At 34.1% G+C, this 24,739-nt stretch overlaps 1 protein-coding gene across 4 annotated transcripts; it reads left to right on the top strand.

The window, feature by feature from the left end:
- The first annotated feature begins 964 nt into the window (after positions 1-964).
- LOC134262517 (hydroxysteroid 11-beta-dehydrogenase 1-like protein) lies at positions 965-24,198 on the top strand. Of its 4 annotated transcripts, none has more exons than XM_062744917.1 (9): positions 965-1,108; positions 7,030-7,195; positions 8,754-8,855; positions 18,943-19,032; positions 19,567-19,697; positions 21,974-22,072; positions 22,689-22,902; positions 23,386-23,523; positions 23,846-24,198. In XM_062744917.1, the coding sequence occupies exons 4-9, from the start codon at positions 18,960-18,962 to the stop codon at positions 24,076-24,078; spliced, it is 888 nt and encodes a 295-aa protein (XP_062600901.1). In that variant the 5' UTR covers positions 965-1,108; positions 7,030-7,195; positions 8,754-8,855; positions 18,943-18,959; the 3' UTR covers positions 24,079-24,198. The 4 variants fall into 4 exon arrangements, with proteins under 4 accessions (XP_062600901.1, XP_062600900.1, XP_062600902.1 ...); XM_062744916.1 differs by having other exon boundaries at positions 7,054-7,195; XM_062744918.1 differs by lacking the exon at positions 965-1,108 and adding an exon at positions 4,991-5,233.
- The last annotated feature ends 541 nt before the right edge of the window (positions 24,199-24,739 follow it).

Below are 24,739 nucleotides of genomic sequence, written 5' to 3' on the forward strand. Positions count from 1 at the left end.
AGTTGATATAGGGAGACATTACATGGACAATCATTTAGCATCACTCACAAAAAATGATGTAGGATGTTGCTTCTGTGACAAATCTGTACATCTAATAATCTTGATCTTAGATAGAAATCTAGAGATCAAATGTGCACTGGATTGAACAGAAGTCTTTGTTTTGGACATGTTGTACACACTAATGTTTGATCCTATTCTTGAGCAGACGTCTTTCGAATGAATTCTTATGTTGGATGGACCTGTACAGGCTTATGTTTGACCAGAGTATGCTACTTTTGGGCAGAGCTGTACACATTCATGTTTGATTAGAGTATGCTACATTTGGACAGAGCTGTACACACTAATGTTTGATTAGATGATGCTGCTTTTGGACAGACCTGTACACATTCGTGTTTGATTAGAGTATGCTACATTTGGACAGAGCTGTACACACTCCTGTTTGACCAGAGTATGCTAATACTTTTGGACAGAGCTGTACACACTCATGTTTGATAAGAGTATGCTACTTTTGGACAGACCTGTACACATTCATGTTTGATTAGAGTATGCTACTTTTGGACAGAGCTGTACACACTAATGTTTGATTAGATGATGCTGCTTTTGGACAGACCTGTACACATTCATGTTTGATTAGAGTATGCTACGTTTGGACAGAGTTGTACACACTCCTGTTTGACCAGAGTATGCTACTTTTGGACAGACCTGTACACATTCATGTTTGATTAGAGTATGCTACTTTTGGACAGAGTTGTACACACTCATGTTTGATTAAATAATGCTACTTTTGGACAGACCTGTATACACTAATGTTTAATTAGAGGATGCTACTTTTGGACAGACCTGTACACAGGTGATCTTACTTTTGAACAGACCTGTACATACTCATGTTTGATAAGAGGATGCTTCTTTTGAACAGAGCTGTACACAGTCATGTTTGATTAGTTGATGCTACTTTTGGACAGACCTGTACAGATTGATGTAGTTTGATGGCTGGAATCTCTTTTATTTGTGATAAGCATCTCGCTTCCTCCCAGTGTAGAAATATTTCATGCAGCCGAGCCTTGCCTTATTGTAAACAGTCTTAGGAGGTTATAGCCCACCACCATCAGTAAGTTACTTTTGAGTGTCACTTAGATTACTTTTTATTGTGAAAAAGACTGAAGCTTATAATTATGTTTTAAATTCAAATTATCACCTAGACAAAAAAAAAAAATTTAATAGTTGTAGAAAATTTTTATTGTTATTTTTTTTCTGTGTATGTTCAAATGTCTTTATTATTTTAAGGAAATTAATACTCATTTTAAACATGTTAATTAAATACAACAGTTTTTTTGCTCTGACTTGCAAAACTATTCAAATGTGGAATTTTGCTGTCTTAGAATTTATGATTTCAATATTTACCATTTCATTTCAAATATTGCAATTTTACATTAGTCATTAAAGGTTTTATCAAATAGGCCTTAATTTGATTTGATTGTCACAGACATAGACTATCAATATATGTCAAAAGATGAATATTTTTTAAAAATTTTAATCAAGTTTTGAGGAGATTATAAATTTTCGTCAGTGTAAAATATGTTCTAATTAAGGCATTACAGGATAATGCCATTCCATTTATTCCCAGTTTTTTTCCTCTCTTAGCAACTTCATATCATTTATATATTCAATTTGAAGAAATCTATCACATTTTTGTGTGGCAAGGTACCCAGCTTCCTTTGGCTAACCTTGTCAAAGAAGTGTTCACCATTTACTGCCAGTGCAGTTAAGCATTGGCAGATTTAGAGGGGGTCCAAAGGCCCCCCTCCCCTTCTAGGTCCAAAATGTACCTAAGATTTGATCAATGAATTTCTTTGTGTGACTTAAGGCCCCAACCCTGACCCAAAACTGCCCCTCCCCTTTTTCATGATTTTTGGATCCGCCACTGTTAATTAAAGTGGTAGGTACCTGACGAGTTGACAGAGGCTTTAATCTTAATTTTTTTATTAATGACATACACTCTTAATAATGAATAAAATTGTGATCTACAATTTAATATGAAGGTCAGAAGACATAATGAGATGAGTACAGATTTTATACTGTAAACATTCTGTTCCCACCATGACATTGCATCTGGTGAGCTCCAATGATTTCTCCCATGTTTTACTCCCAATAAATCACACAGAGAGAAACAGGATTCCTGGAATTACTTCATTATCTTTTAAAACCATAGGAAATGATCTGTAAAGTTGGAGAATTTCATGTGTATTATCAATTCATGGAGCATGAAGTCTGCTTAAAGATGATAACTTCAGGCCAGGCCAAATTAATTTTTAGCATATTAATGTATTCATGAGTATAATAAAGTCTGCTTACAGTGCACCCGGCATGCGCCCCCCCCCCCCCCCCCCTTAAAATTGTCAAAGTTAACATAAGTCACAGTTTCGTCTAGAAAATGTACATACATGTATGTCTACTTGGTAGACCTCATTTTTTCCCTACAAAATCTTTTGAATCCAGGAGCTTCCGGGGCTTTACCTCCTGGGCCCCCACCAAGGCTTTGCCCTGGACCCACTGGGGGCCTCAAGGCAGCCCTCAGGTCCCTTGCCTACTTTTGGCGCCCCCTCTGACTTCAATTCCTGGATCCGCACCTGGCTTATACAATGGTAACTGCAGGCCAGACAAAATGAATTTTAGTGTATGGGAGGAATTTCAAGTGTCATCACTTCACACATCATATTGGCTGGATCTGCTTAATAAAGTACAGTAAACCCAAAATTTGGTCAGAAGTTAACTTCACCAAGAATTTTGAGTAAACTATATTGCATCTAAATTGATCTGTTTTGACCAAGTTAAACTTCATTGGATGGATAATTGGTCCAAATTTTTACAGCGTTTTCAATTGTTGTACTACAGATAAAATACATTTGCATCACTGATCAGTATAACTTGTTTTCATGAGAAAGCTATAAATTTATATCTGTTTTTGCTGTTGGGGCAAATAAGTACCTTCATTATATCTTGCTGTATTAGTGTGCAAATCAAAGTCAGATTCTAATGTCCTAGCAGGATGTAAAATTCTCCATATGATTAGTTACGCAGAATGAAGTCTCTGCTTTTAGCAGAGTAGGTGATACTTTTGCAATGAGCATCGGTCGTAAAAAGAAATGGACTCCGTAATATTAGCAGTGGTTAATTCTAAATCAATAAAGAAAAGGGAAACTAAACCCTAATTGTGTAACACCATGACGCCTTTCTGGGAAGTTTATGACTTCTGTATTTTTTCTGGAGAAGTGACTTAAGTGATGCAGGGCTTAGCTTAGCTGGTCTTTACTTTTATGGATGAATCATAAAATTTCTAAAAATCGGGACATTTCGCACTAGCTGGTGTGTTGCTACCAGTTCTAGAGTGCTCATGATTTGACGTGTTAGGATACAGTGTACTTTATCAGGTCACAAATTAAAAAAAAAAATATGTAGTTTGTTTAGTACTCCATGCACTGAAAAATGATTTATTTAAGGCCCATTGATGACCTGAAAAGAAAGATAACTCTCACGTAAATAATTTTAAATTTATAATTAAAACATTATTTCTTGATACAGCGGTCAAGTTAACAGACAATATCTGAAAATTTTGCAACTAAAGTTATTATTATGAAATTGGAAAAATATTTAGAAAATTATTAAATTAATATTCAAAGTAGAATTTTACAGGAGTGCACTGTTAGGTTTTAAAAACATGAATTTTCATTTTTCAAATTAATTAAAAATTTCAAAATTTTGAAAGTAATGTTAACCATAAAATATAAAATGCTTTTGATATTAATTAAAAAATTTTTAAACTCAATTTTACCAGTAATTCAATTAAATTATTTCTATCATATGGTACTACACTTAACCCTACACTTGCAATGTTCATATTGTTAACACTGTTAAATAGATTAAGTAGTATTATCGGTCAGTTAAATGAATGGGTGATTCCCTATACAAATTAATGGTGTACTATGTCCTTAAAGGTCAACATTTACAAGTGCTTGTCTTCTTTGTATATACATATCAGGTAAAATTAGGTGTGTACAGTCAGGATAGGAAACACAGGTAATATAATTGTACTCTCACCTGACAGGTAAATAATTATTAATCATTTATAAAAGAGATCTGGAGAAATCTGATAAAATTGTAAGTAATATTGAATTAAGTTTAAAAACTCTATTATATTGTTACACATTTTAAATACATGTAATAGGCAATGGTCATAACTTTGCAAAAGTATGCACATATACGTACATGTACAATGATACTTGATATGAACAATAGCTCAGAATGGAAGTTTTGATTATTTGTTTTATCATGGGATTAGTTTGAGATAGCTCAGGGGCAGGGCACTTGCAAAGTTAAGTAGAGGTCCCAGGTTCGAGTCCTTGTCAACATTTTTCCCTTCTATCTCAGTTTCCTTGCAGCCCACAGGAAAGGAGGAAATAATGCCATTGGTTGGACTTGGAATCAAACCCAGGAACCCTGCTTCACTTGTTAGATGCTCCTTACTGCCTTAATTGAGTTGTCAGGGGTTTGAATCCCAGTCCAGCAAGGTATTTTCTCCCATCCTGCTTGGGTTTTGTCCCCTGCATCAGGTGCTCTTGCTACTGAGCAGTTCCATTTCAAATCCACAACTGTCCAGTCATTCTCTTCTTTTCTTTGTTATAATGCAATGCTCATAGGTTGCATTATTATTCCCTTAAATTTTAAATAAAATGAAAAAAAGAGTCCCAAGAGGTACATGTAATGTCCAAATTGTAACCTTTTGATAATGTGTAGTTTAGAATAAAATTTTGCATCCTTTTATCATAAGAAATTAAGTTATAAATGATTTAGAATGGTTATTTAGTGTATAACGGTACATCTTTTATTCACACAGTCACCTAACATTGTACAGTGTATAATATATATAAAAAAGGATATCCCTAACATTTCCTTACAAGAGAGAACAATGCGGGGCCTCGATGTTTTCTCACGTACAAAGGGTCAAATGTAAACAAACACTATTGTTTCTCCCGAGCCTGAACGAAACAGAACAATTTGTATTAACAGCCGAGTTTAATTCAGAGTCACTCAATCGTAGGCTGGAAGTGAATGGTAGAGATTTAAATGAAGTTAATCCAGCTCTCTGTTACATTAGTGATTTCTGTGGACTGTTTTGGGGAGTTTTACTGAGTGTACGTTTTCTCTGTGGAGGACTTTTCCTTCGATTCTTGTTAAGGTATGACCATTGACTGGCAACTGTCTTAAGACTTCTGATTTCTTCTGTTATTTCTCTGACATTTTTTTCCCTTTTGGTTGCAGTGATATTAAGAATTATTGTTTTGTTTGAAAAGCAATACTTGCCTTAAGTATGGAGAACTGCATGTCATTGTGTAAGTCCTCACCTCTCTTTTTTCTTTCTTTCTCTTTGCTTTCACTTAGGACAGATTGAAAATATTCTGATTTCTTAACTGATCCATGATTACAGTATATATTAAGTGTATCACCTCTCCTTTCTCTCTCTCTCCTCTCTATTTCAATCTCTCTCTCTCTCTCTCTTTCTCTTAATCTCTGGGTTCTCTCTCTCTCCTCTCTCTCTCTTCTCACTCATCTCTCTCTCTCTCTCTCTCTCTCTCCTCTCTTGCCATCTCTCTCTCTCTCCTCTCTCTTTTCTCTCTCTGATCTCTCTCTCTCTCTCTCTCTCTCTCTCTCCTCTCTCTCTCTCCCTCTCATCTCTCTCTCCTCTCTCTCTTTCTCTTCTCTCTCTCTCTCTCTCTCTCTATCTCCATCTCTCTCTCCTCTCTCTTTCTCCCTCTCATCATCTCTCCTTTCTCTCTCTCTCCTCTCTCTCTTTCTCTCATCATCTCTTCTCTCTCTCTCTCTCTCTATCTCATCATTGCTTCTTTTTTTTTCTCTTTGCTATTTCATTTGGTAGGTTGGTTGATTTTAACTTCTTAATTTCTAAGTCTACCATAAGCTGAATCTAGCCCAGCCAGGTTTTCTGCATTTTAATTTACCTGCCAAGATTTAATCTCTACTATAATCATCTATTATTTTCTATTTCAAAACGCAGTGATCAACTTTTAATTTTAAATTCTTTAGAAGATTTTCAATCAGTTAAGAATTTAATTTCTCTTTAATTCTCAGATGCAAATAAAAATTGCAAAAATAAAATACTTATACATTTTTGGGGGTTTTCTGTTAAATTCTGACCATTTAAAATTTTGACAGTGAATTGATTAATAATGTCAATCAGCTGTCTGATAATCTAAGACTTAAAGGGTCACCTGAATGCTTTATTTAATTGCCCTTTTCATTATCATTTTCCCATGCAGTCAAATCAGCTTCATTAACAAGTATTCATTTATCAAATGTGTGTGTAATATAACACAGTGGACAAGCACCTTACAGATTTGTTAAGGTTTCTCGTCCATAGCTCTTCTTTGCTAGAAGGTTTAAAAAGTCATCCCTTGTGGGCATTAGGGAGATTGACTGTCAGTTAATTTGTGCTATTTTTACACCCCGTTGACTTTCTTTGGATTCCCGAGTTAATTATCTGAATTAAACGTCCCCCCCTACCCCGAAGTCATGACCATATATGCGCTCGCCGAAAGGTCACTGAGTGCACATTTACACCCCGCTTTCTTCTTTGAGAGCTGGGGATTTAATTTTTCTTTTGAAGTTGAAGTTTTGATTAGGTACATATGTTCAGGTATTAGATGTAAGAAATTTTTAACCCTTATGGATTTTAATGAATGTTGATATACATTGTGACGTATAAATTCCCTTTAAATTTAGATTTTGACTGGATTATAATGATTAGCATGCTTGTAAATAATGATGAAAATCTGATTTCTTGTCTGATCTTTAGAATACAGGTAAATTTTAGATTTCATTCTTTATATATACTTTTATATATAGGAGCTAGGATATTTCTTTAAAAATGAAAAAACATGGATATTTTGTCTGTGCAAGTCTAATTATATTTTTTGAAAATTTTTGTTATAGATCCTCTTTAACTTTGTACCAATTGAGAGACAGAACTTCATGATATTTCAGGATCTGTTCCAGTTTTGCTGAGGACTTTTGACCAGTGCTGTTGATGTTATGAAGGTAGCTGCAGAGAGGATCACAAAGATGATCACAATTTGGAGGCAACTTTTGTGAGATTCTGTACTAGAGATTAGAGAGCAGTTTCAAGGTAGTGTATATCTCTTTACAGTGCATTCAGGGGGAGATCACTCTAACTCTCAGGCAAGGAGGATCTTAAAGTTTGTAAATTGCAATTAGGTTAAATTGGGGTTTGGGGGTCACTATAGCCATCATACAAGGGAGATCACTGGATAAATCTAGGCAAAAGAGATCACTGAATATCATCAGACAAGGGAGATCACTGGATAACAGACAAGGGGGATCATTGCATATCAGACAAAAGAGATTAACTTTCATTGTGATGGGGGGGGGCACTTTAGCCATCATACAAGGGAGATCACTCTAGACTGCAATCAGGGTATGATCACTTATGTATCAGACAAGGGAGATAACTATAGCTTGTAAACAGCAGTGTTTCCCCTAAGAACTGGCTTCCAGCCAAATTTAATTGACCGCTTCAATTGACAAAAATGCCGCTTTGAAATAAAAAAAATTGTAATGTTCACAGAGATTCTGTTCATGATCTCAGCCCCCTAGCCTATTACAAATATCATCTTGAACCCTTTACTTTGAAATAAAGGAAAAACACTGCAACAGAGATCACTCCAAAAGTCAGACTTCAGAACATCAGTGTTCACAATAGATATGGGAGGTACCTTTAAAAAAAAACATGAGTAATTCTGATGAATTCAAACTGTAAAGAATATCATATAAGACATTTAACAGTAAGTAATTAAAGTCAGCAGAGGACATTAATGATTAAGAGGGCTGGATGGTTGTGTCCACTTTAAAATGTTTGAAATCTTTCTTTGACAAATGATAGTTGACAGATGAGGATAAAATATCTAGAAGAAAAAAAAACTACAGTACTGTAACTTATATCTGATGTGTAATTTGTTGACCCTCAAGCCTCTTGAGAGAAGGCTGAAAAAATACTCTCAAAATTTGAAATTCTTAGAGAGCAACTATGATCATCATTGTTATTTTAAGGGCATCTTGATTTAACAATGTCATGTTTCTGACTTCTGACAGCGCTCTTAATACAAGGTCATATTTTTATTCAAAATTTTAGATAGAGAAAGAAAGAGATATGAAAACATACTTATATGATATATATTGAAAATGAAGGTATAAACATTTATCATCTGGGATTAGTGTAGCTTTAAATATCTTTTAACAAAGCCCTGTGATGTAACATGATACCTTTATTGTCAGAAAAGTCATCTCCTAACAAAGGATGGATCATTTTAAGTATAAATCTCGCCTTAGTTAATTCTGTCAGTCGTTTCATAATGTCTGCTTGTTACAGTCGCAGTACTTAATACTGTGGTCAGCTTTGGATCGCATTCCATGACTTTCTTAAGAGCACTTCCTTTCGGTAAAGATGATCTTAGTACAAGCACTTGCCGCCTCTTGAGTTATAATATTTGTCACACTGTTACGATGGAGATTTTTAACATTGCAAGCATTTTTTAATTTTATTTAGGTCATAATAAGATGCATTTTCTTGTTTGAATATATTTCAAAATCAGAAATATGTTTTCTAAAGACTTTTAAAGTGTTTTTTTACATTGGGGATAAAGATGATGATTTTTTTTGTCCAACAGGAATGAAGAATGTGATACAAACTTTAAAACAGGGAATTTATTGTGGAGAGTTCTTACAAAGGGAGATTACCCTGGTACATAAAGACACTGCTAGGATCTGTGGTAAGTTAAATTAATATATTTTCTTGTGAATAAAAAATGATTTACATTATATTCAAAAGAATTTGTTACTACAGGGGAATCTTGCCAGGAGCTCATAAAAAGAACCTGGGTGCCCTTCCAAAATACTGAAGTTTGTATTCCTCCCTTCAGTGTTTAAACATTGGGAAGAGGGGGGGGGGTTCAGATGATCTAAGATCTAAAATTGATGTGTTATCCTTAAGAAAATTTCTGGACATCCAGGATTTAGTGTTTGGTATTATCTTCTTTCTTTTAATATGTTTAAAATATGATGCTGTTGGTCATTTGCAAGTTTGTACCTAAGGCTTGGGGGCTGGGGAATGTCCCTTAACTTTTAATGACAATATACCTCTGATTATTTTCAGCATTAAAAGAGGAACCTTTTATGCCCCCCTTCTTTAATTTTTTTTCATTTCCCCTTCTATTTCTTTGGGGGTAAATAATGATTTCTCAATTCTGTTTGGAATTTCTGCTATGGGAATATGGGCATGACCTTGTCTCATATAGTACAAATGAGGGTAAAGTAATTAATTATGATTGTTGATTATTTGTTAACGAGGGTGCTCTCATTAGATATTGACAACTTAATGATTATCAAGTACATGTGAAATGAGAAGCATTGACAGTTATTACACTTGTGACCTCTGACCTCTGATATGACCATATGACCTTGTGTCATATTAACCACAGATACAAAATGTCTTGTGTTTTTAGACGGGGTCACGTGACCCCGTCTTTTAGTTTACTGTCAGAACCCTCAAACAGGAAGCCGTGGTGATAACACATGAATTACATCTACGCTATATGAAAGAGTGCAGAAATTGTTTTGACCAAAATATAAACTTTCTTTATCAAACTAAAGAAAGTGATATGAACTTTTTTTTAAATCAAATTAATAAAGAATTTTGTAAACGTAAACTCAAAATATAAATTGTAAAACACACTAGTGAACAAAGTACTCTAGCTCCTGCGTAGTATTACGACTGCGTATGCATCATCCATTGTTTACTTCCGGAGAAATATTAATTCGGACTAGGTGAAATTCGCACAATTCAAAAAGGTTTCTAGCACTCTCTACCATCGGCTCATACATTCACGTGTCTGAGAGAGGAACGAACGACAACTCTGCATAGGAGATTGGGTTTCTAGACTTATTATTGACAGAAATTTCTACTTCAAATTAAATGAAAAAACGCGAATCTATATTATTCACAGTTTTGTTTTTAGTTTGTTACCGTAATTAAAATATTATCAAAACTCGTTTAAGAAAAAAGCACATTTGTGAAATCTAGCATGAAAATTATTTTGACCCCGTCTTTCAGTACTGTCTCAGTACTTTGATTTCATATTGCTGTAATATATGGGATCCTCGCCCCCCACCCCACCTAAAAAAGAAAGAAAAAATTATCGTGTGATTTTCTCATGTTGTCAATAGGTGTATTAAGATTTTCTGAGATTTTTTCCCCCAAACTTTTTACTTACAGACACTTTATTATTGACGTTAGTTGGGAGAGGCAAAAACATTATTTAAAGAAGGCCTTCAGTTTTCTCAAAAGATATAAGTCAGTGTATATAAATGTTTAACTAAGAATTCTGATGCATGCAATGGATTTTTTTTTAACTAAAAATTATATATTAGTTCTGTCACTGGGTCAAGTTAAAGCATTTTTAAATTTAAAGTTGAAATATACATGTATTTTCAAATCCAGATCTTTAATTGATAGTATAATGTATATAGTGTTATAATGATTACCCGATTTATATTTATTTTTAATTTCTTGAGAGAGGATAATTAATTGAAGGTAGATTTTGTCAAGGTTATTCAGGATGGGTAGGACTTCCTTAATATAACAAAGTCAATTGAAAGAGCATTACTGATGCAGACTCTGTGTCATTACAATGTTTGATTCGGTGAATTGGTTATTGATTGATTTAGGTAATCCGTAAGGAAGTAAAAAGAATGATCTCTAATTAATGGGGCGATGAGAAGTCTTAGAAATAACACCGTAATGATTAATTCAATGTTCTCAGGATTTTGGGCTTGTGTTTTAAGGTGTCGTTGGTAAGAATTTTGAAGTTTGAAGAGGTAAAAATTCTGTTTTTCTAGAAGTTGAAGTAAGATTTGAAATTATTGTTTCCATAAAAAAAAGTTTGTAATACCTGTATTTTAATGGATATTGAGTATGATTGCTTCCTTACTCAAGCAAAAGAGTTACTATCATAGATAATTATAAAGAAACTGCCAAGTTAAAATTCTCACAATTTTAGATACTCTTGCACAAAATTAATATTTTTAATTTATTCTTGTCAAATTGATTATGAAAAAAAGTTTTTGCTCTGTTGAAAAGACAAAAACTGGTAAAAATTTAAGATTCTTTTTTTTATTCTTGTCAAACTAATTGTGAAAAAAAGGGTCTGCGATGTTGAAAAGACAGCAGTTGGTATCAGGTGTTTGTTTTTTTTCTTTTTTCATTTAAAGTCACTCCTATCTATATGTCTGTCTTCGTCTGTCTAAATACATTGTAAGTTAATTTTATTTATTTCTTCAGTATCTTGAAGTCTATTTAATCTTTCTATATTTTGGGGAAAATTGCTGAAAAATCACACCTGCTCTTCAATTTGCAGACCTCCAATTTGCAGACCTTTACAGAAAATAAAATCAGAAATCCAGGGTCCTCTGAAAAAAAAGAGAAACATATTCCACAGAGAATAAAATCAGAAATCTATGAGTTCGCAAAAAAAGACAAAGAATCTTGAAATAACAAAGAGATATAAAATCAAGTTTTTATATAAAATTTTCACCTTTAAAGTTATTTAAGGTGTGCAGTCGAGGTATTTTAAATCTTAAACACTGATATTTTTAATGCCAAGGCTTTCTTAAAGTAATTTGGAAGTCATAACTTCTTATAATTTTACCCCAAAATCTGGAATCCTCAGACACCTAGAATTTTTTTTCTTGCTTCCATCAAGTCTAAGCTTCAAGATAACAAGGTTGAACTGTAATACATTAATAGATCAATTGTATAATATTGGGCGCCGCTCGTCACTGTGAGCTCTTAAAGCAATGCCTGTGCGAAGAGAAAATTCAGACTACTGCACATTCATTCGATAGAATTTTTTGTCGCAGTAATTTGGACCCACAATGCATCACTTGTTAAAGCTACGTTCTCGCGAGAATAGCAGCAAAAGTTCAACTAAAAGTAAACATGCCCTGATTTAATGGATAAATATTGAAGCTAAATTAAGTAAACGAAACCTTCTTCATTTACTTTCAGCACTGTTCAGGCTTCTTTTTTGGAAATTTAACTCTCATAAGACGTCATATGACGTCAGAGTCTAGACGCACCAAATGTCACGTGCAGTTTGACGAGTCCGATCTAAATTAAAATAAATAGGATATCTGTGCTTGCCATAACGGTCGCACCGTCATTATTATTTCAAAATTTTCTGCACAGTAAGCATGTTGTCTTGTACCTTTTGACAGCAGAACAGCATTATATGGGAGGTGTAAGCTACTTTAAGGTGGAGTCTAATCACATTATATTTCCTGCACTGATATTTAGTCTGGTGAGTGTTGTGTGCTGCTAGATATCCTAGAGAGTCCCTAAGTCAATTCATGCAGTTATTGAGATTTCCAGGAATGAGAAGCACCTTGTTACCTTGGTATTTTTATATAATAAAAAAATATTTGCCTTAAATTACTATATTTTGTTTAAAAAGTAATGATCCCAAATGATTTTGTGATCTAAAACATTGTAAATATTTTTTTTTCTCTATATATATTTATGTGTGTGTGTTTGCATGCAATTCATCTGTTTATCTCATATGTGATATCCTTTTTTGTGTGTTTGTTCAATTTTCATTAATCACTGTAATAGTGGAAATAAAGAATAAATGAATGAATGAATGAATTCCAGAAGCACATTAATGATTGGTATATTTATATTTTGTTCATCTGTGATTTTAACTTTTACAAGGCTTTCCATTTTAACTGTCTTAATTATGGACTGCATTTGACAGCTTTATAAACATTAGGGGATTGCTCATGCTCATAACAAGGTGCCAGGGACATATTTGCTAATATCTCTTAAATTTTAAACATATAAAAAAGTCACAGGAAATGAAAAAAGCATCAATTCATTAGAGTTCATTCATACAATACAAATCCGAGCAAGCACGGACCTCTTAAACATCAGGGGTGGGATCAGGTGCCCTGGAGGAGTGAGTATCCTCACTGAGTGAGTGTAGTTGTTCCCCATATTGCTTCTTGTGGTGATTTGACAAATGCAAAAAGCTGGAGAATTCAGTGTAACACTTTGGATGAACATTGTCCTTTAACCTTTTATCCAAAAGTTGCTGTCTTAATAATTATGAAAGAGATGAGATAGGGAAAAGAAGCCTCAATCACTTAAAAAATGCACGTTAAATACCAGAGGAGGTTAAATATGTAAAGGAAGGCTGTTATATAGTTACAGACATGTCTAAAATTAGGATTTCATTGAAACATCAGCCCATTAAATGATGAAACAGATTAATTTAACATACTGACTCTGAATCTTTTGTGTTAGGAGATAAAAAATTCAGGAGCACCTAGAGCAGCTTCCTTAAGATGCTTGTATAGGAATCTCCTGTAGATAAAGGTGTATACCACAGTAAATTACCCCTGTAGTCAGCCCATTAAGGAGATAAGCCTGTTATCAGCGGGGAAGGCCATTGATCGCAGAAATAAAACCAGCTCCGCTGTCTTAATATTAAAGGGGCGGTCAGGCTATCTGAGAGGATCATTCCCAGGAATTTCTTCTCAATAATACTTTGATTTTAATCAAATGTGATTCAGTTCTAATGTGTTCTTATTTTGTCCTTTAGCCCCTGTTTAAAGAGGAAAATTTATCAGGTATAATTTTCAGCATTTGAATTTCTAGCATCTCTTTTAAATCTACTTGAAGATGTAGAGAATCAATTTTAGTAGGAACAACCTTCTTATTCTTTGAAGAAAACTTTTAGAAGAAAAAAAATGAGCAGATATAGATGAAGTCTTCAGTCAAGAAATTTCCCACAAACTATAAATTTATCTTTAAGAAACTGTTGAATTAATTGACACTTTTTTCCCATTATCAGCATCCAATTAATTATAATAATTATGCTTCAGCATGGTAGAGAAATTTCAATGAAAACATAATAGAACAACATTTATATAATTTAAGCACATTGCTTTGAGGTACAAAATTTTAGTGTCTTGATAGTAAGAGTTTAGGTGACGTATGCCTCATGTTAACAATATATGTGTCTGTGTGCTCTGCTTCATTCAGATCACCGCGATTTAAAGTACTTTGTACATACAGTGAAGTATATACATCAGGTTTATTGATATACTCAATAAATGCTCCGCAGAGATCTAATGAAGTGAAATGAATGAAAAGGGGGAATTTAAATTTTTACTTCTCTACCGAGATGAAATCGTTAATTTTGAAATGTGTATTGAGTCTTTGAGTAATGGGTACAATGATATATAAAGTATAAATAGAGATAGGTAATAATTAAATCTCGCCGGGAGCTAGATATAAAGTCTAATTTTTTTTAATATAAGAAATAATTTTGTTGTTACATTATGGGGGTCCATTCTTATGTTGTGACACAGGCGGAGTCATTATAATGGGTGATATAGCAGTGCATGGAGATTCTCTGTTAGACTGGTATGGTGTTTATACTTATATTTGAAATTATTAAAAACTTGCATCTCTTTTTCGTTCTCTCCTTGTATTTCAATTTATCCCCATTTCCCCATCTCTCTTTTTTTTTTCTCTCTCTTTCAATCTTTCTCCATCCCTATGTGCTCATACTCATATTTCTATCTCACTCTTGTATTCTCTTTTTCTCTCTCCCTTCCCTGTGCCAATTTTTAGCTGTCTCTCTGTAATATTTCTATCTCACTCTTTCATTCTCTTTCTCTTAATCTCTCTTTCTTTCCCTGTGTCTGTTTAACTTGCTACTATCTCTCACTTCATATGTTTTCATTCTGTCAGTCTATTTGTCAGTGTAATTGTCTCTGCATGCTTTCATCTCTTAAATTATCTTCTAAAAATGATAAAATTTCAGTATATTGTTGAAATTTGTAATTCATTATAATTATGTTAAAGTAAAATATTTACAATTTGTAAATCCTCTGAAGCAATGGGATTTCTTTTTTTCATTTAGGAGAAATGAAAAGTAATAATAATAGCATTTTCTCGCATGTAATATAAATTCTATTTAACACCGAAAGCTGGTAATAAACACAAAGTTTTTTAACATAAAATGTTAAATGTCCCAGTACATGATCTTTGATGAAGTCTGACAAATATTTATACAGGTAAAACTCAGGTAAGTCATATATCTACCTGTGTTAAAGTCCTTCAAAAACTATTGAAAATCCCAAGGTCCTGTTGACAAACAAGAGGTTCAATGTTTACCTGTTTGTTGTATAACTAATAAATGATCAACTGGGACATTTTTCTGGTCATATTGACTCAATTTGTAAGATCATTACCTAAATGTACATAATTTTATTCTAACCCCCGCCCCCCTAAAAAAAATAATTATATATATATAAACCTGTGTAGGAGTGTGAAAAATAAATTATTCCTGTTAAGGGAAGGGAAATTAATTGTTAATGACCAAAAAAAACAACAAAAAAAAAAAAAACAGATAGATTCCTAATCCAACCTTTTTTCTCCTTTATTCTTAATTAAGGAAGAGAAGTATATAATTCTTAGCTAATGTCACATTACAAAGTGTCATCATTATGATAAAATATTCAATCCATGAAAGAGAAAGTATTTTAAAAACAAATTATCTAGACTGGGTTAAAAAGGTAATAAGAACATTTTCAACAAAGTGACAATCATGTGAAACAATATTCAATTTAATTATTAAAATGTATGACTGCAAAAGTGTAAAGGCATGGTAGCTCTCAAAGAGTGGATCCAACAATTGCATCTCTGCATTGGTGGATCTAACAACTGTGTCTCAGAGTGGGTGGATCCCAAAAAATTAGTGCAGGAATGTGTTTTGACTCTGTAAGAAATATGTTAACGCCTCGTTTAACAGGGAAATAAGTGTTTCAATAATTCCAGAAATTGTCAGATTAGGAGAGGAATTTTTTTATGTTGGTTTTATGATCGTTTTAGTAGCAGACTGCCTTTGATTGACAGTGTAAAAATTTAATGGGCCTCCAAGACTGGTTCCTCAGTGGAGGAAGAATGTCTGAATTACATGTCTTATAATTCAATAACTTATCAATAATTTTGAATAGTTGAGAACTGTTCTCCAAACTAAAAAAAAAAGTTCTTAAATCTTTGAGGTCTTCATGTGAACTGTTTTACTTAAATGATGTGCCGGCTGGCCTTGATCAGCACAGTAAAAAATAATTGTCCTTGATCTCAATTAAAACAAGGTAAAGTAATTGTGTGTTTTAAAATATTCTGCCGATTTAATGGAATATGATTTATGGAATATGATTTATGGAGATTAAGAGTAAGTTAAAAAGGGGAATGTCAATTCAAAATTCACAAGTGAGTACTATTATGAATTTTGGAAACTTTGCATCGTTATTGGTCAAGATTGTAACCTTGACCTTCACTTTAACCATGTTGAATGACCGAGTGGTTTTTTTTTGTTCTTTATTTTAGAAAGTTTAAATTTCAGAATTACTTGTGAAAGGTTTTTTTCTTTATGTGTGATGTATTTTTGCATGTGTCTAAATATTAGGACTAAAAATAGAACTCCCTGTTTCAATATGTTTTGTAAATGGTGTGTAAATAACTCAGATGGGCTAAGTAATACCATAAGAAAAGGGGTTAGAAAATGAAAACAAGAGGCCCAGGGGCCACAGTGCTCACCTGAACACATCAGCTAGGAAAAAGCACATATCAGATCAGAACTGAAAGTTTACTGGGGTGGGGGGGGGGCTTAATTTAAACCCCCCAGGTGTTCATCATTTGAACAAACTAGAATCTACACTACAGGAGGATGATTCCATATAAATATCACTAATCATAGCTTTGAAGTACATGTACTTGAAAAGAAGATTTAAAAAGGTTTCCCTATATATCCCTTGGATATATAACTTGAATCTACACTACCTGAGGATGATTCCACATGAGTTTCATCTTTCCTGGCCCAGTGGTTCTTGAGAAGAAGATTTTTAAAGATTTTTCCGATATATTCCTTTGTAAAACTTTGATCGGCCATTTTGGCCCCACCCTAGCCCTGGGGGTCATGATTTGAACAAACTTGAATCTACACTACCTGAGGATGATTCCACATGAGTTTCATCTTTCCTGGCCCAGTGGTTTCATGAGAAGAAGATTTCAAAAGATTTTTCCGATATATTCCTATGTAAAAATTTGATCGGCCATTTTTGCCCCACCCTAGCCCTGGGGGTCATGATTTGAACAAACTTGAATCTACACTACCTGAGGATGATTCCACCTGAGTTTCATCTTTCCTTGCCCAGTGGTTCTTGAGAAGAAGATTTTAAAAGATTTTTCCTATATATTCCTATGTAAAATTTGGGTCAGCCATTTCGGCCCCACCCTAGCCCGGGGGGTCATAATTTGAACAAACTTGAATCTACACTACCTGAGGATGATTCCACATGAGTTTTATCTTTCCAGAACTAGTGGTTCCTGAGGAGAAGATTTTTTTAAATGCCATTAATTTTTCTCTAATTCATAATTATCTCCCCTTGGAAAAGGACATGACCCTTCATATGAACAGACTTGAATCCCCTTCAACCAAGGATACTTTGTGCCAAGTTTGGTTGAAATTGGCCCAGTGGGTCTTGAGAAGAAAAGGAAAATGTGAAAAGTTTATGACAACAACGACAACAACAGACGATGGACAAATTTTGATCAGAAAAGCTCACTTGAGCCTCCGGCTCAGGTGAGCTCAAAAATGGAAAATCTTTTTCATTGCAATTGGTTTTAGGATTTTGTTTTACTTTATAACTAGATATGAACTTTATATTTATAAAAATCATTGATATCCAGTGTACTTGGACATTACAACCTAAAATGTGCATAAAATCTTGGAGGAATAGATATGGGTGTATTTATAGTTATTGAGGCCCTGTAGAATTATTATTCATCGAAATTTCATTAACCATTTGGCAGAATTATCTATCTAAGTGTAGTCTACTTGTGTGCCAAGTTACATTGAAATCAGACCAAAACTGTAGCATTTTGAATGTATTTCATAGAAGAGCATTCAATATGTGTCCTTGGCAATGTCATGTTTAATTTTATCAGTAAAATGAACCTCTCTTGCATGGACTTCAGAGTTAACAACACCGGGTATAAACCACAAAGATGACACAGATTTTGTCTAGGTGTCTAAATTTACTTAAGTATAATCTACATTTACCTAGCGTTATATATCTATACCTATATCTCCCCCTCTCCAGTAAACAATGCTAACTCACACACTGAATTAAGACGTCTCTCTCCAATATTGAATATCTGACTGTTAAAGATAAAACTGTATATCAAACGGACTAGGGTGGACTGTGAAGGAGTAAAGAACAGGTTTGACTGGATTTTTTTTTTCTATGGGACCAGGGAGAAGAAATCTTATTTACATTTTATCTTTGTTTTTCAAAATGTTTATTTCACTGTTATGCTCACATATTTAAACTGTATTTATGGCACCTGACCTTTTAGTTTAAGTTGACTGCAAGACAATTGTGAAATAAAAGAATAGTTTAAATTCACATTAAGTCAAGGCCAGTTGTTATTAAACATCAAAAGGTCAAGAATAACTTTGCAGACTTTCAAATGTACCTTATTTAGGATTGGATGGCTTTTAATTTAGTTTTTTAAGTACATCTGGCCTTTAATTTACAAGCAATTATAATATTTCTAATGATGGATACAGGTTTTGGATCGAATTTAGATTTGACCTGCAAGTATAACTTGGCTGTTAAATTGGTCTGCAATGAAGGTCAATAAATTATTACAAAAAAATTCCTTATGCAGTGACCATGCAGCATTATTTAAAGTTGAATCTTCACTTCTTTTCTTTTATATTCTAGAGTGACCCCGTGGTATTATGTGGAAGAAGATCTTTGCCCTGTTCATAGGAGTCTTGGTAGGGTACTGGCTGATCGATGACTTTAACCCAGGTACGATTTGATTTTCTCTCTTTATTTTACCCTAGTCACAGTGTTCCATGCTCCTGCACATCGCTAAGCCTAGCTTTGAAGCTTTATCAGCTTCTTTAAATTACCCTAGAGACACTAGAGGTGGGATCAGGATGCCTACGTGAGGAGAGCATCCCCCAACTTTGATCCCCATGTGTTGATCAGGTATACAGACACATACTGTAAACCAACTGTTATTTGTGTCAGCTTTTATTAGCAATTTGTCAGTTTGAAATCGGTCTGCAACATTTAATTTTCACGAATAAGGAAAAGTGTTCTTCAAAAACAAAGCAAAATAATTGGTCCGCGGCGATTAATGTACGCTGCTTAAAGTAGGTTTTGAAACTCAAGTATATTTCCCACAAACACAAAGGAATAAAAGCTTGTTTATAGTAATGCCTCAATTATAGGCACTGTTACAGACATCAAGAGTAAACAGCATGAAATATAATTTGATTCAGAATTAAACTGTACATTATAATTTATCATACAGCACAGTTGTTTTTTTTCTTTTAGATGTACTAAAAGGAAAAAAAGTTGTTGTGACGGGGTCCTCCACAGGAATAGGTGAACAGATAGCGTATCACTACGCGCGTATGGGGGCCGACGTACTCGTAACAGCACGGAGAGAGAATATACTCAAACAGGTACACTTGTCTATATATATATATATATTAGTGACCAGAAGGATTATGAGCTTGCTTCTCAGTCCCTTGTTCTTTAAGAAAAGAATACTGATTAGTGTTTTTATGAAATTAAAATATATTCTACCACGATAATTCAAAACATGAAAGGAAGCCGCCGGACATTATTCTCCAATAGATCACGAACGTCATCAAAAAATTATCAGATCAGAAACATGTATCAAATTAAAAAAATTCAAATGCATGTTTGGCTGTAGAATGAAATACTTGTTTAGACCGCATCGATATGTCGTCTTTATAAGAAAATAAACATTGTAAATTTCATAAAGTTGCTGATGAAGACGGTTTTTTTAGCTAAGCGGGGCTATTCCACAGACCTCCCTACACATTAAACAACGTGATTTTAGCAGTAAAACAGGAACATGATTGTGTTATTGTATATTCGTTTTAACTGATCAATACATATAACAAACACATTTGTAATTTAAAAAAGGTTATTTTCAATGTAACCAAAGCTCAGATCGTCTGCATTCCTAACACAGGTAAGCAAACAAATTGTACTTCTGGTGTTAAATAAAACAGCGTAATCGAGACATGGTGACCTAATTCGTTTCTCTATAGAGGAAACGATCAGCCGTATTTTTCGGTCTTGGTAGAATTGAAATAATGTCCTTGTTGTCATGAATGATGCAGAATAACCTCCTCGATCTCGAAATGTTGTTTGAAATATAAAAGCCTCGGCTAACGCCTCGGCTTTTATCTTTCAAACAACATTTCTCGACCTCGGAGGTTATTCTGCAACATTCACGAAAACGCGGACTTTAATTCTTAAATAAATTTATATTGAAAAGATAAGGATGTATCATGATGAAGCCTACATTGCCTCTCAAGTCTTGTAATCCATTTAGAGCAGAGCATGCACTTTGCTGTTCATAAAATATTCTATACATCAGAACTATGGTGAAGTCCTCATGAAAACTGTCTACACGTTAAGTATGAACAGTAGAGTGTACTGTACTTGATATTTTTGACCTTCTTTCTATTGTTCTCTGATAACTGTTAATTTCCTGTGCAGGTTAGCTTCCTTAAGTGGAACAGGAATCTAGTGCTTTGGTTTGTCTAGAATAAACTTAGGGTTTTATCCCAAAATTAGTTATTAGAAAATATTTTTAAAAAATGTGCTTTGAGTCTGCTGTTAAATTTGTTTTTTCTCAATTCAGATTATACTGTATGTGTACTGAAAATAGTGGCTTTTGCACAGACAATAATACACTAATTTATGAATACTGTTGACAAAACAATTCCATTTATCCTGCAACTACCCCTTGCATTGACCTAATAAAGGTCGCCTAATAAACCAAAGCTTTATACGGTCACTGCCCTAATAAAGCCTCATGCATGTATTCCGACGTTCTAAAAGCGTTGTGAATTCATGTATATTCCAATGTTAACGCCATGGCGTCATAGTTTCAACTGCAGAGGAGTGTCTAAATCAGTTGAAAAAAGCTTTTTTTGGATGTTTAAATGTAAAATTTTGTTGCATGATAAACAAAATACTTGATAACTGTCTTGATATATAAGCGATATTTGGGTTCGGGTCGAAAACGTAAGAGGGCTCGGCAAGACTTGCCCTTTATCACGTTTTCTTACCTTTGCCCAAATATCACATATATTCCAAGACAGTAACCATGTATTTTATATATGATACCTAGTGATTGCCGTAGATTTTGAAAACTGTAAAACAACTCGTGTCAACTTTTATTCGCGATTTGTCAGTTTGAAATCACCCTGTGACAATTAATGTTTCCAACTGAGAAAGGGTTTTCTACAAATACTTATTGGCAAAATGATTGGTTTGCATCTATTTTTATTTTTTTAATTAAATTAGGTCGTGAGACTTGAGAATATTTCTCACACGTGAATAAAAGTTGTATGGTATGCCACATCAATTTATATTCAGGAGTTAAAGTAGATTGTGGAACTTGTGAAATATTCTCGCACGCAGATAAAATATATTTTGCAGTGTGCCTATTTATGTACTTATTTCCCTTCGATTTATATTCATGAGATGTACTGTGTGGCAGAACTCGTGAAATTTTCATGCACACATATTAAATTTAGTTTGCGTTGTGCCTATTTATGTACTGATTTTGCTTCGATTTCTATTCACCAGATAAACTAGGTGACAGAACTTGCGAAATTTTCTGGCACACAAATAAAATTTAGTTTATGATGTCCCAGTATGTACTGATTTTCAGGCTGTCAGTTATCTGTTTCAGGTCGTGGCTCGCTGTAAAGATCTCGGTCCGAAGGACGGCAAATATTTCTACAAAGCAGCAGATATGGTCAACATGTCGGCAACAAAAGAAGTTATACAGGTTTCAGATCTAAAGTACCTATATAATTCACCAATATCTTTTTTCAAACACCTTTAGCTATTTATCACTTTAGCATTATTAGGCCAAACCAAAAAATATGTTTGTTTACTGTTTATACAGGTTTCAGATCCAAAGTAGGTAAACTTTTTCTCAGTGTCAACTACTTTCAGAACCAATACTAATACTACATTTTCGGTACATCACTAAAGAAGGGGGGACCATGCTTTCAATTAACATTTCCTATTGTATAAGTAAGGTTGGGAAAAAAAGTGGGGGGCCCCCCCCCCCCCCCCCCCCCCGTTGCTATGCCCCTGCTCTTTTGTTTAAACAAATAGGAAAGTTGCAGATCTAAAAAAAAAAGCGCTAATGGAAGATGGCTTAAAGAATTTTAACATTTGTAACCAGTTTACAATAAAAACTTAAGATCAACAAAAATATGCATAAAAAAAAAATAAAAATCAGAAATGTTTTGGTTGATTGTATTATCTAATGAAAAGAAAAGAGAAAGTTTAAGGAGGACTTTTTTTTCGTTTTTTTTTTTCAATTTGTTTTTATCATTTTGATTAGGAGGCCTATGACAGACTTTGTGATATATATGTTTTATTGTCTTCATTAGGAGGCGTACAACAGACTTGGAGGGATAGACATACTGGTCCTGAACCACATACTGCCTATCCCCCTGGGTATGTGGGACGGGTCACCACAGAATCTCTCCCTGACGGATAAAATCGTGGATGTCAACTTCAAGGCTTACGTCCACCTCACCTCTCACGCACTACCTCATCTTGTGGCTTCTAATGGCAGCCTCATAGTGGTCTCTTCACTGGCAGGTAAGAGTACCACCTCATGTGGTGGTATTTAATGGCAGCCTCATAGTGGTCTCTTCACTGGCAGGTAAGAGTACCACCTCATGTGGTGGTATTTAATGGCAGCCTCATAGTGGTCTCTTCACTGGCAGGTAAGAGTACCACCTCATGTGGTGTTTAATTTAATGGCAGCTCATTGTGATGTCTTCACTATTAGGTAAGGGTATACCACATTATATAGTGGTTAATTTAATGGCAGCCTCATTGTAGTGTCTTCATTGCCTGGTAAGGGTCCCACCTCATGTGGTGGTAGCTGTATAATGGTGTCTTCATTTGCAGGTAAAAGTTCCTCCTCCTCGGGTGACCTCTCAAAACCTGATGCCACCAAAAAAAAAACTCCCAATGCTCAGCTAATTTACTGGCATGTAAAGAAATAATGGTTTGAAAATTTGACAAAAAGTTTTTCTATAGTAAGTAAAGGTATAATACAATTTGTCTTATTTTTAGGGAAGATAGGACAACCCTTCACTGCCGTCTACTCTGCTACTAAATTTGCTCTGGACGGATTTTTTGGTGCCCTGCGACAGGAATTTAAACTCAAGGGATGTGAGGTCTCCATCACCCTGTGTGTCATAGGACTCGTTGGTAAGTTATTCTAAAAAAGTTTATTACTTAACACCCGAGGGACAGAAAAAGAGTCACTTTAACTTGAAAAAAGTTATTAAAGAATAATGGACGTTGACGCCATTCATATTCACATATTGCTGAAACTCAATGATGGCTATTCATTGCAGTATCTTTTTAACTTTAACCATTCCTGTGACCTTGACCTCTCCTTCCTAAAATCAAACATTAATTTGAAGTTTTACTGAAACATTATAATAACCAACATAATTAAACATTAAATGTCAGAATATGACAAGTTTTACTGTAATTAACCAGTAATATATACTTTATTTAAAAACAGGTACAGAGAATGCAATTCGTGGTCTTCGAGATTATGGCCAACACTTCCTTCTGGCCAAGTTACCAGCGGAAACGCCGAGTGACACCGCCCTGGCGATAATAAAAGGTGGTGCCAGGAGACAGAGAGAAATCTACCACCCTTACATCAGTATGAGGGTCATGACCTTTCTACGTGACTGGATACCAAACATTGTAGAGTATATAAACAGATCTATGTTTACTGTGCCGCCGTAAGACATGGGTAAACATAGGAAATAGAGAATAGGATAGAGTCTAACAACAGGGAGGGTGTAAAGTCAGGACCTGACGTCAAAAAGGAATAAAATGGCAGCAGATTGTGATTTCTGAAAAGCTGGGATTGGCAAAAACTCAGATGATGAAGGAAGAAAATAGAATAAAGTAAGGTGTTAGACAAAGTTGTAGTCAGAGCTCAGGGCTTTAGAAGACTTAAAGATGTGAAAGTGAAAATACAAGGAGGGTCAGAGAGGGGTGTGTGAAATAGTGTGTTTGTATTTATTTTCATTTTGTGTGAATGGGTGATAACATGGATATTATGAAGAGATTGGTGAATTGTAAGTAAAAATTTGTAATAAAGGCATTTATTTATGCAAAACTTTTTTAAAAAGTGAAAATAATTTCATTTAAAATACTGTTTATCAATTAATATTAATGGGAACTTCATCTTCACAAAATTACACGAAAAAGTGTGCTTGTGGAAATTTAATTCTTGCATATAATAATATATTGTTATTTCTAAAGATTTTAAAGAGCAATAGCCAAAATTTGCTAAAATAATTTTTTGCTCAGAAAGAGTCAATGACTGTATTTATCTCGTGAAAATAAGATGTGGTGAAAATATATTGACGTACAGCTAGTAGATACATGGTCTAATGAG

Source organism: Saccostrea cucullata, unplaced genomic scaffold, assembly GCF_032062105.1.
Source record: "Saccostrea cucullata isolate Sc308-1 unplaced genomic scaffold, CSIRO_AGI_Scuc_v1 ctg2877, whole genome shotgun sequence".
NCBI classification, from domain to species: domain Eukaryota; kingdom Metazoa; phylum Mollusca; class Bivalvia; order Ostreida; family Ostreidae; genus Saccostrea; species Saccostrea cuccullata.

Coding starts and splice junctions, on each gene's coding strand:
- LOC134262517 (XM_062744917.1), top strand. CDS start 18,960: ATGTGGAAGAAGATCTTTGCCCTGTTCATAGGAGTCTTGGTAGGGTAC. Junction 22,903..23,385: donor AGTGGTCTCTTCACTGGCAG/GTAAGAGTACCA, acceptor TCTTATTTTTAG/GGAAGATAGGACAACCCTTC. Junction 23,524..23,845: donor GTGTGTCATAGGACTCGTTG/GTAAGTTATTCT, acceptor ATTTAAAAACAG/GTACAGAGAATGCAATTCGT.